The 14,703-nt window shown below is 41.2% G+C and overlaps 1 protein-coding gene across 1 annotated transcript in view; it reads right to left on the reverse strand.

Annotated features, from left to right (window-relative positions):
- LOC308406408 (furin-like protease kpc-1) overlaps positions 1–14,703 on the reverse strand; it is a gene marked incomplete at its 3' end in the record, with an annotated part of 218,622 nt that overhangs the window by 186,214 nt on the left and 17,705 nt on the right. Inside the window, exon 3 of the mRNA XM_080897404.1 lies at positions 8,373–8,465. Coding sequence (XP_080753530.1) covers positions 8,373–8,465 — 93 coding nt within the window. The remainder of the gene's footprint in view (positions 1–8,372; positions 8,466–14,703) is intronic.

Below are 14,703 nucleotides of genomic sequence, written 5' to 3' on the forward strand. Positions count from 1 at the left end.
AAATGGTATGTGTGGTTTAAAAATATCACATTATAGTTTGCATCCAAATATCATGTCACATTTGACCTCTGACCTCAACTTTACATTTGACTTTTGTCTTATTTCAAACTAACACCAAAATGTGTTATTTTGATTGCACTACAAACTTCTTAAAGTGCATTCAAAAAGAACAATGTAAACTAAAAGAATATGTACAGAATACAATACTATTATTATTAAAAGTAAATACTGTAGAGTGAGCTGCCATGGTGGAGGTTTGCACTCTCTGAGTTCTTCTTGTTTTATTATATTTCTGTTTTAACTTATATTCCACTATATACAATATGATTGTGGGCTTTTAAATACACTGGTTAAAGAAAGTGTTAACAGGAATATTTTCAGATGCATCTCAAACGTCAGGTCAAATTAAACTGGGAGTAGTATTGGTAGGCTATTGAAGATATAACCATTTTCAGCTGGCTAAGCAGTTAAACACCAGAGCGGTGTGTGGCAATAGTTCCCAGAAACTTTTAGAGAAAAGTATTTCCAAAGTCACTCTATTTACGTTGGTTTCCAAAAGTGAAACCAATGACAACGGGATGGATGAAAAATTTCCGTGGAGGCGCATAAACTCGCTGGCAAATAGTGAGTGTGTGCACGCATGTGTGAGGGTGTGTGCGTGTATGTCCCAATAGCCTTGTTAAACCCCTTCAGCCTCTCCTCTCGGGGAGCAGCCAGGACATGGTGATCAATACACATGATAGGGAGCTAATCGCTCTCTGTCAAACCAAGCCCTGCCATCTACTAATGGCACACGCTCACTTGGGAATGCGCGCGTGTGTGTGTGTGTGTGTGTGTGTGTGTGTGTGTGTGTGTGTGTGTGTGTGTGTGTGTGTGTGTGTGTGTGTTTTCAGGCCTTAATGGCAGATTGAGACTCTTCAGGGAGTGTTGCTCAAGGTTAGGCTCAGGGGACGAGGGGCAATTGACCATACTGTCTGTGACACTGACCCCTCTACTGTCAGCACATTCATCATCCAACTGTGATGCATGGGCAGCACACACACACAAACACACACACACACACACACACACACACACACACACACACAACAAAATGCACACAATTTCCAAAAACACATGCCACATATACCTGAACTGAAAAATGACATCGTAAGTTTGTGCAACATCAATTATCAAAGCTGCTGACACTTTGCCCTTCACAATAAAAGCATCACTAAATAGAAAAAGAGATATACAAAAGGAACATGGTATGAGATCAATGGAAAATAAAAATAAAGAAAAAACTGAAAAACAAGTTTGGAAAACTCATTTTTAAACAGTGAGTGGGGTAAAAGAGACACAGAGAGAGAGCAGTGGAGTACTTGCTTGATTGAACAGCTGAGATAGAACTGACAGAGGCACAATGTGAATGTGTGGAAGAGGAGGGGAAGAAAGACAGCGAGATGGAAGGAGTAAAACTGCATGAATGTGTGTTTAAAGACATCCCATGAAGAGTGTGAGTGTGCGTGTGAGAGTGTGTGTGTGTGCGCGCACGTGTGTGTTTGTTTGTGTGCAAAAATGGCTCTATAGAACTGAAATGAATGAACAAGGAAGGTGCTGACGAAACGCAGAAAGAAAACTGTGGGTGTTAGAGAGAGAGAGTGAGTGTGTGTGTCTGTGCAATACTCCCATGTCTCTATATGAATGAGTGGATGCGGTGGATGGCAGGCAGCTGCAGCAGTGTGATAGCCGAGCCGAGCTGCACAGATATCAGCGCTGACATTTTGGGCTTCACTACCCACCCACGGCCCCACGGGAAACTGATGGCAATAGCAGCAGCAGCAGCCGCATCACCCCACCGTCGCTGCCTCCGCTGCAGCCCCAACCCCTCCCTGAGCTTGTCAATCTCAAAGCTTTGCTTCCTGACGCACCGTCGGCCTTAGCCTGGCTCTGGTTGGACCCATTATGCCACACAGCAGTGAGCACACCGCATGAACTACCGTCACCAGACCCCGCAATGCACTGCTGATTCCTATCTAGTCCTCAACCCTCCCACCACACTCACCAAGTCTGCCTCTTCATTCAATCTCATCTCTAGCTGCCAGACTGATAGTCCTGACCGCAGAGAGAAAAACGACAGAGAAGAGGGGGGTTTTTTCTGTGTGTGTGTGTGTTACTGTTGCAGAGAAGGCGAACAAGGAAAGATGGGGAGCTCTACAGTAGCACACAGTAAAGGGAGGGAGGGCAAAACTGCTGAAAGAGAGGAAATAGATAACAGCGTGATACACTCTGGCCCCTCCTCTAGGCTTCTTTTAGGGCACCTCTTGGCCTCCTCTCCTCTACCTCATTCCTCCCTCCTTCCTCCTCCCCCACCAACCCCTGGGCCCTCTGGTGTGTTGCTCACTCCATTGTGTCAACCTTCAGAAGTGCTCAGTTTGAGTGGCAGGCCGTCACAGATCAGTTCCCTGCTAAAGCGGCCCGGCAGGCCAGGGTGACGGGCCAGGAAGGGATCTAAGTGGGGTTTATCAGCGCTTCTTAACGCCTCTCCGGCTGCCTGACACAAAAGAGAGGGGTATTAAACATCTAAAGCAAACCAAAAAGCGTGAAAGCTCCTTATAGGGCCGCGGGATTGCGGATGTGACTGGAGTCTTAAAAAAAATAGCAGAAAAAAAAGAGAGGAAAAAAAAAGAAAAATAAGGAGAAGGGGAAAAAACACACACACAAACGTCTCAACAGTGAGAAAGTATTGAGGGAAAATTCAAATGTTTTTCCTGTCCTTTGTGGATAGAAGAGTGGGTTGGAAAGAGGGAGGGAGAGGGAGAGAGAAATCCTCACATTTGAAACAGACATTATACTGCTTGCAAAGCTGAACACAAATATGCAAGTTAGCTAATGTAAATCAGGTAATGGTAACCCAAACAACAAAAATGATAAGATAAGCCCAAACGGCATTAGAGTGGTGGTTGGGGTGAGGCTCTTAACTTCATATTCTGTCTTTTAGACAAGTTATCTTTACAGCCTTTTTGATGCCGCTTGGAAAATAATATGGAGCACAAATGAGGCAAAAAACAAACAAACTTAGATTTAACTTAGCATTAAACAAAGCTTCCAAACTTCTGTTAAAGCTCCTAAATCAGTGTGAATACATTACAGATTAAGATTTTATTTTGCGAGCTAACAATTATTCTGGCCTTGTAGATTACAAATGTCGTATAGTCTATCGTCACAAAATAAAATCACAGTAGTGAACAGATAGGTAAACTACTGGTAAAATTAATTAACAACATTCATGATCAAATTGATGACAAATGGATTACACTTAGTAGCTTTAGTTGCAGCGACCACTGACCCCATCTATAAAACAGTTTCCTAGATTTATAGTTATTCTCAGAACTAAGAATTGAAGCCCCAACCACGCGTTAGCCGCTAAATGTGGTTGGGGCTTAGCAGCTAGCACTCTGTCAAATGTCAGTAAATGGTGTCTTTCACTCCCACTGGTGTTGAATCAATAAGTTCATCAGAGTTAAGAGTTGTTTACTGCCCACACAAAGTGATTTGCTCGACATGCATCACTTTGGTGTTGACGTTTGGTTGCTAGTGGACATTCCCGGTTGCACAATGTCCACTAGCATAATGCCTACTGTATCTAACACCCACGATATGTCAAAGAGCAGAATCATTCACTCCCAATGGTCGTGGCTTCAACTACTTGCTTAAAATATGAGCTTCAAATATCAAATATAAGTTCAATTAAGGAACCAATTCACACAATTATCTAATTCATTGATAATTCTAAGTATAAACAAAACATTTCCAACAATTTCATATAAAGTTTTATGAATGTGAATTTCTGCTTAAGTCATACTTAAGAACATAAAAGTTGATCATTTTAATAGTAATATCTGTATTGCTCAATGGATATATCTAATATGGTTTTTATTTTAAATGCATCAAAACAGTTTGCACATAGAAGAAGTGAGAAGCAGGATGTACCTGAAAGCACTCTCACTCTTATTCCATCTCTATTCTACAGACATAGCAATGTAGTAAAGTTATGCTTTATGCAATTAAAATTCTAGGACTTTAGTTTAGGCACAATATCAAGAATTAACAAAGATTACTATAGATTTCTATAATATAATTAACACGTTCATCAGACAGAGTGTAACTTTTTAAAAGCAACATATAAGTAGGGATGGGTACCGGTATCCGGCACTGGTTCTGACATAAACGGTAGCAACCAGACCGAAAAGCAGAATTTTGTTAAAAGCCGAGAAATGCACCGTATTTGATAGCTTGCTGCGAGACTTCACACCGTCCACATCTACTGCGTGTGTGGTGCCCGTTATCGGACCTGGAGTTAGCAACATCCCCCAAAAACCCGAAGAGGAGAGTCCTGGCCCCTAGCCCTGCCAGTGTAGCAGAAATGATGACGGATGATGATGATGGCAGCAGCAGCCATTCTTCTCTGCATGAGTAGCTTAATGTTGTACGTGTGTAATTTACGTTGAGTAGGCTAACCACGCTATTAAATGAATGCATGTAAGGTGAACTAGCAAACACCGTCGTAGTTACATGCGGCTGTCTTCTTGTTTGATGGCAGATACTCCCTTCACCCTGGCCAAAAAGGCTAAAATGACCAAAGAAAAGTGGGAAACAGTTAAACATGAGAGGTTTTTGGACAAAGTTTGTGTTTTTTCCATTGTTTAAGCACTGCTTCCAGCCAAGAGTGATACCAGATATGCCCTATAGCTGCAGAAAAGGCACACATTGTTATCTTTTTACAAAAAAACAGCTAAACATGAGAGGTTTTTGGACAAAGTTTGTGTTCTCCATTCTTTAAGCACCGGTTCGAGCACCGTTTAAGCACCGGCACCGTTTCAAAAGTACCAGTTTGGTACTGGTATCGGATAAAACCTAAACGATACCCATCCCTACATATAAGGCTAAACTTGCACTGACAAAAATATTTTTCGATTTGCTGTCACATTTTAAACACTACAACAACTATCACATTTATTAGCACATTTTCACTTTTATACGTTTTTAAGGATTTAACACACTGCAAATTTTAGAGGTCGTTCAATAACTCGATATTCAATCACAAGGAGATCGAGCATCATTTGACAACAACTGGACAATGCATGCTCTATCTTAATTTAGCTGTGGCTGTTTAGAATATATTTCATTTTTTATGCAAAAATAAGACTACCTATTGGTGAGCTTACACTAGTTAGGTAAGCATCACTAAAAGTTTAGATGTTTTGCTAGCTGCAAGGTAAAGCCTATATTTGACTTTATTTTTTCTAAAAGCTGACCTTGGCCTTTCATCATTATAGCATCCTCACTATAATAAATATCTTTTAGCGCCCTGCTTATTTATTTCAGTTTATATAAGAAAAACTTCACACTTGTTCTGCCGGTAATGTCTTTTCTCCTTGACTTCTGTCTGCAGCTTGCAGCTGTCGTCTCAAGTGTTGCATCAATAAGGTGCCTGTACAGCTCAGATTAATGAGACAGATATTAAAACAGATTTCTTTTTAAAAAGAAGATTCAAACCAGGTCATCACAAGACTGGAACATGCTGTGAACAGTGCCTTTCTGTATCTGTGTATTAAGTGTGTAGTACACCAGCAGGAACCAATGTGTGTGTCAAAAGATGGCAGGGGGTTAGTATCTGAGACATTTGGTAAAAGGTCAGTATAGAGTTTGGTCAGAAACATGTCTGCGCGTTTGAGAATGAAACCACAAGAGGTACAATAGTTAGGACAGTTCGGAAGAGAGTCGTTGAGGGGAAACGGGGTTTCAAATAAACTACGTACACATACACACTCAGAGAGACAGAAGAGAAACCATGTGTGTATGTGTCTGTGTTTTTGCTTCGTTAACAGCATTTTTACATGTGCTTTATTTGCCAGATGTGCATATATGGTCTTTCTCCATGTGTCTCTAAACCCTCACATTGGTATGTTTTTCCACAGCTTTGCTAATGATGCCATTAGCATTGAGATTAATACCACAGCTGATTGCTGCCTTGCTGACAGAGGGCTGCATCAGCTGGGATTACACAGTGGCAAAACCTCCTCCTCCTCTGAGATGCCACTGTGGCCTCCATTCAATGTGACTGTGTGTGTGTCAATGCAGCAAACAATAGACTGAGGCTTCTATGAGCTACAGCAGCTGCGGCAGATCGTGCTAATTTATTAAAGATGTTTCTTATTCTTCTGTCAAGAAGATTTAAATAGTTCCCTTTCATTTATTTTCTTTATAAAGGACTCCTCAATAGTTTGCAACAGTTATGATATACAGACAGGTATAAATGATATTTTATGTTGCGTCTTATTTTGTTTGCCGTGGTTTTACAGCATTATTAATCAATACGCCAAGTTACACTGCACAGCTGTTATTACAATATAGTTACAACTATTTCTAAAAGGTAAAACAGCCCTCGGTTTAATTCCACCTCCTGACAGGAGTAGATCTATCTCGTGAAAACACAGCCTCGTTATGCTTTTGCTACACAACGATGCACCAGTGATTTCACCTTTCATTTCAAAATGCAGGTGCTTTGCAGAGTAACACAAACACCTCAGTGAGTAGCACTCTACCACATCACTGCAAATGGGATCTCAGCAACAGTAGGGCTTTTTTACCTGTAAATACTATTCTACTGTAAATACTATTCTAACTGTGAAGGGCAGATTAAGCCGCACGAAGCTAATTTTAACTCCGTCGCAACCTTGCAGTCTACTAAACTTTATATGATGCAGTAACTGGTGGGTTCTGCTATCAAACCCACCTGCTATGCAATCCAAAGGAAAAAAAACAGCAGACGTGTTTGTAAAGATGGAATCCTGGTCAGAGGTGGGCGGACGAACTATTGCTAAGGCTCTGGCAGGAGGCCAGCTGCTTCAGCTAACACACTCTAATTGTGTTTGACAACACATAACCCAACATAAGCATGTCTTCCATAAACCCACAACAATATTAACTGTATTCAGCTAAAAAAAAGAAAGCAAATAAAGTGCATTATATAAGTTGGGAAGCAAAGAAGTTTCAAGGGTTTTCAGAGGGTTCAAGTAAGCTGCAATAGCAGCATTTTTTTTACTTGCTACAAAACTAAACGATAAGATTTCTTTAAATGAAACAAAATTCCAAAATAAAATGACTGTAATGGAAAAAAAATGAAGGCAGCTGGCAGGGAGAAGCAGCGTCTAAATACGCAATTGTTCATCATCCCAAAACATTATTTGTGCAATCCATTAAATGTAAGACTCATTACGAAACATGAGACATTTAAGGGTGGGAATTTATTTTCACCTAAAGTTACGATAGTAGAAAAGTAATTAAAGTTACAGTTTAATGAAATCATGAACCATACATGGAGTCACTGGAGATTGTGCATAAATTACTTCAATTAATCACACGCACACTGATTCAGATGATAACTCTGAATCGGAAAGTTTGGAATTCCTTTCTCTCCTTTGCTTTCAGGCTGTTTGTGTGTCTGTGTGTGTTCGGGTGGGAGGGTGGTTTGTAGTTGTGGGGTAGATGCACACACACACACACACACACGCACGCACACACACACACACACACGTCTTTCTATGTGAGTATTTTTATTGTTTTGTGTATTTTGTGTGTATGTGTGTGTGAGAGAGAGAGATTGAAGGGGCAATGTGTTGGAGAAAGGCCAGAGGTCCGGTGCACCCTGGAGAATGGACAGGGGCGAAGCCACATCTCCGACCCTTCCTCTCCCTGCTGTCATGGGATGTCTCCCTGAATGACGGTTTCCATGGCCACGGAAGCCTAGTGAGGAGGTTGAATTGTGAGCTCCGAGGGTAAAGCGGAGCAGCTTGCTGAAGGTGGCAAGGGAGGAAGGAGGAGGGGATGGGTGCACAAAGTGATATTGGGTGGAACAGGCACACAAGCAACAAGAGCAAGGTAAACAACTTTTATCCATTGCTCAACACGGGCCTGCTTCAGTCTTTTTTTCCTTTCTTTTTTGCCAATCATTTTGCTAATCAACAGTGGAGCATGATTAAAACAGCAATGGCAGCTTAAATGAACTTCCATTTGCATACACTCGCTGGGTACAATCAGAACTGATGCCAGAGTGTAAATTCACTGTGCTAAATGCATCAAAGAGTCTCGTCCAAGTGGCTGGATGCTCTCAACAGCTGTAGTTGTGAATGCATTTCTCAGAGTGTTGCAGGAACAGGCAAAGAAATGAAAGATAAAAGTAAACAGAGTGGCTTCTTTTTCTTTTGGGAACACACAGCTCCTTCCTCTGTCAGTGTCCTCACTTTTCAGTCCATCAAGTGTTTTTTTTTCCTTTTCTTTTAGTTCATTTATTCATTTATTTATGGGGGGGTGGGTGGGGGGATACTTACCCTTGCTGCTGCTGCAAGTCTGTCTTCAAAGGTGGCTCTGTCAGGGCGCCCCCTGGTGTCCCTCAGTGTGTACAGACCGTTCAGGCTGCCAACCTGTGAGCATGGAAAGACAATTTCACATTCAGCTTATACAATCCCAAACTTTTAAGGCGCAAAGTGTTGCAGGGTGCAAGTTATGATATAACATTTGATCATGTGGCTGCATTTTATTTAAAAATGCAAAAACAAAGATGCATTTGGAAAAATCACTCAAGCGCTTTCTTCAGCGCAGAGAAACCAATGCAGGTACAGAGCGAGGGTCAAAGCACACAACGCATTCAGCCTTAATCACCCATCTGACCCTTTTGCACAACATGATTTCAGCGTATCCCCTCCGGCCATCTGTCTTGTGTGGGTTTTTCTGCGAAGGGTGGCCCAAAATCAAATAGCACACAGTTTATCTAACCTTATCCTGGGCTTTTCATTTCCAAGCCTTATAAACTCAATCGTATTGACCGCCTGGGAGAGTTAGAACTAACTAAGTGAAATCTACTCGGCAGCAATTGTGTGCAAGGCACACGTTGTGTGAGTGTGTATGTATGTGTGTGCGGGGCTTGCTGATTCTATCTTCCTTCACTTTCATTCTCTCTATTCTCTGTCCCTGAGGTGCATCAGGGCTGAGACTGCCGAGTAAATTGTCCCAAATTGAGTTCCTTCTTGCCGGCAGATACAGGCCACATCCCGACCGTTTAGAGCGAGACGGGGAGGGAGAGAGAGAGAGAGAGAGAGAAAACAATCACAGCGCACATCACTCGCTTGAAAAATTTCTCTCTAATTTCTCTTCTTGCCTTTCTCTCCTATGCGCCCTCCCCGTCTCTTCTTCTTTTCCCCTCCTCTGCTGATTTCCCTGCTGCCTCTCTTTCTTCTCTGACTGCATTATTCTTATGCTTCTCCCTCTTTATATCACTCCCCGTGTGTCTTCTCTTGTCTTTGTCTGCTGCGATAGGTGTACATCAGTCTTTCCTTGCTCAGCGTGGCTTTTTCCTTCCCTTTGATGATTCAGTCCTCTCCTGCTTGTTCTCCTTCCTCTATCTTTTATTACCCTTTCTCCCTCGATCCCCGTTACCCTCCTTCATCTCTAACAATTTTTTTCCTCCCTCTCTGTGCTCTTTTCTCGCCTCAGTTTCAGTCTCTCCTTTTGCTCTCTCATCCCTCTCGCCACGGCTGGCCCCGTACCCGGTGACATAGTACCCATCAGTGCGCACTTCCTGCGTGGAGGAGCCTGGCTCCGACAATAATCACACACTAAGTTTATAACGCTTGCAGCCCAGCTGAGCTGAGCTGAATTGAGCACACGCGACTCCCCTGACGCCAGTACAGTCCATTTAACTTGGCAGGGGGCTGAAGGCTGGCTGCGGTGGGAATGAAGCATGAGGCAGAGATGGGGATGCCAGTGTGTTTTTGGGATGAGGGAACTTTGGGGGCTGGTGGGCTGGTGATGGAACAGTAACTGGTGATAGATATGGAAATGTAATGAGGGAGGACAGCTGAAGCTGAAACAGTTGCTGGAGGGGAAGAAGAGGGTGTGAGGTTTTGGACATTTGGGTTTAGGAAGAAAGTTGGGTGGTTTTTTTTTGGTGTTTTTTTAAAATATGCGCAAGTAACTCTCTCTGCATAGACTGATACTTCTTCCTTACTTTCCCTGCTCACTTTCAGCAAAATCCCGTCTGTCCCTTTGTGCAGCTTTACAGAGAAAAAGGAGGAACATTTTCAAGCATCACACAACACAGTCTCACAGAAGTTTGTGGAATACTCATGAAACTGAAAACTTATTTTTTGGTTAGGCTTGAGACAAGATCATGGATTGGGTAAAATACAACTCCTACCACTATTTTTCCTTTTTAACTTATTTTTTCCGGTTGCCTGGGTCACACATTCCCACTGAGGACTCTCCGAGATGTATGTGGCACCCACATGAAATACACTTCCTGATGAACCCTAGTTTCATTGTTGTGCTGATTGCAACGAAAACAGAATAAAATAAAAATCAAGTCCATTTACATAAACCAATAAACTGCTTTTCCATGACTACTTCATATTTTTTATCTATTTCTATAACCACGATCTCCAGCAAATAACTAACTAACCCTGATGTTGGACCTCATTTAGTGGGGCAACAGCAGTATGTAGTCCACAAAGTCCACAAACAGCATCAAATTTCACTTTATGGTTTGTGATCTTCACAAAAGAAAAAAAGAAAAAACATAGAGTATATATCACCTATATATCTGGGCTTCCTTGTCATATTTCAGCATATTACACTAGACATAAAATGCAAGCCATTGGAGCTAAATATTTCCTTGTGACACAGGTGGACATACCCTTTAAAACAGCAGACTAAGCCTCATAAACACACAAAGACACTTGCTGCTTCAGTGAGTTACTGATGTATCACAAAATGTCAACTCTGGATATGAATCGTGTGCACACATCGCGCACACAGACAAGCTACAGCTGTACAAGAAAATTAGTGAGCAATTTCAAACCAACCAAAACAAACGCACACTTTTTGTGCCCTGCCAGAGCAAGTTCACAGCAAAACAATATGAGGCCAATCAGGGGACCGTTGGTATGGCTCTCCCTCTGCTAATGAAGGCACTTTAAAAAGGTAATCTAATTCACCAGCAGCAATTAAGGCTGGGAGCGCCTTGTCACTATCAATTATTCGCTCCTTCACTCATGTTCTCCAGTGCGGACGCTGAGCCTGCCTGACACACTGCACTGTCGGACAAATCAACCCCATCAGCCAGCAGTCACTGAGAACACTAATCATGAGAGTGTTCAAAGGCACACAAACACACGCCCAGACACACAAAGAGACATGTGATACTGTAGGCTTGAATCGGTGCACAGTGAACTAAGTGAGCTTGGGATGAATTTGGATGTTCTTGCTGACTGGACGCTGGTACCAACAGACTGATCCGTTCCTCTTTGGATCCTCTATGATCCTTTCGTTCTTTTGGGGACTTCTTTGTGAGTGAGCCATTTCCTTTGCTGCACTGCCGCACCAGATCTTAGGGTTCCCCCCACCTATCGAATCCACTTTAACCCCTCACTGTTTGCAAACTCGCTGGTTCCCATATACATAAAGGTTGAAACCCCCTCCACTACCACACACCCTATAGCGAGTTTAAAGTACTACATCACCAGCATATATGAAATCATCTTCATTGCTAAGCTTTTATTATTCTGGTGTGCACAGCTGACTGGCTGCTCCTCTATTAGCAGCTGTTCTTCGCAGCTAGGAGTGAAAGCAGAAGTAAGACTTTACATTGGTAACTTCCTTTAGTCCCTGAGATACGCCTGCTTAGTTTAATTATTCTTTCAAATGGGACTTTCACAGAGTCCAGCTGTACAGCAATCACTTCCTTTTTCATCGCACATAGAGAATGAAAACCCTACCAGTGTGCTTTCTTTTTTTTCAGTCTCTCCACATAAGACAGAGAGAAGACAACCGCAGGATCGAATAGTTCGTTCAGCTGCAGCACAAAACACCAACTTTAGTTTCGGTTGCAGGCACGCTTTGAGACTACAGGGAAACGGGTACCAACTAAAAGGTAAGTTGTGAGAAAATGTTTCTTTAGTGTAGTTTTAAGATTCCTGTTCTCACACTGGGATGTCTTTTTTCATAGATGGCACACGACAAAGCCTTGTTTTGTTTGACTTTGGTGTTGTCTGTGGTCTTGACCTCACCTCCGAAAACCCTCGACTCAATACAACAACTCCAGGACAGCGGGTTTGGTCAGCCGCCTCCTCGCCATGGCCTTAAGCTGCTGGTGTGGTACGTTCAGAACTGCTTGGACAACAACATGAGGGCTCTGTGTGATCCCTACCGGGGAGAATATGGGTTTCACTTGTTTCAGAACAAAGGGCCAGTTCTTCCTGTGATAAAAGACAGACAGCAGTGGAGCTATTACACCATTGGAAACCTCCACTATCCTGGCGCAGAGAAGCTGCCATATGAAGTCAGAAGATACTACAACCGCAGCAATCCTAAAAGTAACATGGACAGAGTTTTGGTGAAATATAACAAGAACAACAAACGAATCGACGAGCTTTATGCATCCGCGCATTATGAGCCAAAAGAGACGTACAGGATTGGGCCCAATCTTCTTGCATCTCTTCGAAAGAAAATCGCCTTCGTTAGCACAGACGTGTAGGAGACCTCTGATCCTAAATCAGTACAGTATGTAACAGCTTTGAGAATTTTGTGAATCTAAAAAATACAGGTGAAGTCACAATCTTTGCTTTTATGCTAGTTTCTTTGAAATAAAGTAGCCACAAGTTTTCACTTTGAGGCTTCAGTGTAAACTATCAGCTTTTGTGTAACCTGCATCTTATGCCTGCTTGTAGGGAAAAAAAGTAATCAATAAAATGTGTTACAAATGTGGCTCCCAAAGTGGTTTTCCAACTTTTTTACATAGCATGCCCTACTTCAGACAACCAAAAACATTCATTCAACTTAGTGTCCATCCACATTTTTTCTTCTTGTAGTGTTATTAGCAGGTCTAAAAGGGTGTGGAATCACTGTCAAAGCCTCACTACATTCTTCATTTCCAGTTAATACTTGTACAGGTGCTGTTATTGTGTATATATTTATTTATATTTCTTCATACATTCTTATATAGTTCTATATTGTGTATTTTGTTGTACAGTTATTTTATTTTCAACTTTAATTTATATATTTTATCTTATTCTTTCCCAGTTAAATTTACCCTTCATTCTAATTTGTGTTGTACAGTTATTTCATTTTTAACCTTAATTTATATTTTATTCCTTCCTAGTTAAACTTACCCTTTTAAATTTTTCATATTTATGTCCTATCTTATTCATAGCCTTTTCCTTTTTTTGTTTTCTTTAGGTCACGAGCAGTTGTCCAAGCATTACACTACATATCGTACTGTGTATGACTGTGTACGTGACAAATAAAAATAAAATTTGAATTTGAAATTTGAACCGGGCAAATGGCACTGGCATGGGTAAAAAAAAACAACTGACTCAACAAGTTTATCCTCACTAATTCGATTGTATTTTGTTTCTTTTATGTTGCACTGTCAGTTTAGATAATAAAATACTAAACTCTCAGTCAGATTTTAACATCTTTTGAAAGAAACTAAAATCTAGCTGTGTAGAAAAAAAGATTCAAACGTTTCACATTTTGACAATCATGCTGTAGGATGCCTATCAACTGGAGCATGTTTCAGAAAAAATAAGACATGCCTTCAAGAACGTGTGAACTAGTGAAAAATATATATGTATTTAGTATCTTTTTGGTGGGAGGTAGTTAAGAGTGCCTGCTGACGTAAATGTGTTAAACAGCTGATGAAAATTGGGGGTTGAAAATTCCTTTATTATATGATTAGAAAGGCAGTGATCCATGATCAGACAAACCTGTTTAAATTCAGAGGTTTTTCTAAAGCATTATGCTAAGATTGAATCTGACACATGGATGCACAGCACCCTGACCTATCGCCCTCTTCCCAGACTGAGAGCAGCTTTAACTAGTCCTTCAGACTGTAGACAGAGGTATAAGTTGACAGACAGCACTATTCACCAGGCTCTTCTCAGGGTCTCTATTGCTTAACTGAATCTCCCCAATCCATGACCTTATTACAAAGTACTGATAGAGAGGGTATATGCATGACAGTGTTGCTGCTGTATAAAGCCTGTAAAGAAAAAATCTGAACTTAACTATGTTGCCACTGCAAATAAAGATCCTGGGTAGAGACAGATGTTCATGATAAATTACTATTAATTTAATGCTATCTCAAAAGTCCATTTTATCCAAGACTGTCCTGTGAAAATGTCTTTTTAAATTCATATTTACATATAAACATATCGCCATTACAAACTGATAAACTTTGAATCTCATTTGTAATTTGTACATATGTAGGATCTTTACTTTACAATATGAAGCACCTTCAGGCGTCTGTTGTGATTTGGCGCTATATAAATAAAACTGAATTGAACTGCATTAAAGAAAAGCATGCTGTTGCACCTCTTGCAAAAAAAGAATAAGAAACCACAGCCCTGATGAATGGGGACAAGTAAATGAATATTTTCCCACATGAGGTAAAATGTGCAGAAAACCTCAGATAACATAATATATAAAAACCAAGGAGACCACACCTATGATTTTTCAAGAACCGCAAATCAATTCATATCAAGCACATTTGAATTTTTATTTAAGTTCATGTGTCATATGAACTGTAGCATTATCTGACACACCTCCTCCTGTTGACCTAAAGGCTCTGGATCTGTGGCTCTCTATTCGCTGTGTACCTTTTGTACC

This window comes from Rhamphochromis sp. 'chilingali', assembly GCF_963969265.1.
Source record: "Rhamphochromis sp. 'chilingali' genome assembly, chromosome: 11".
Classification (NCBI taxonomy): Eukaryota; Metazoa; Chordata; class Actinopteri; order Cichliformes; family Cichlidae; genus Rhamphochromis; species Rhamphochromis sp. 'chilingali'.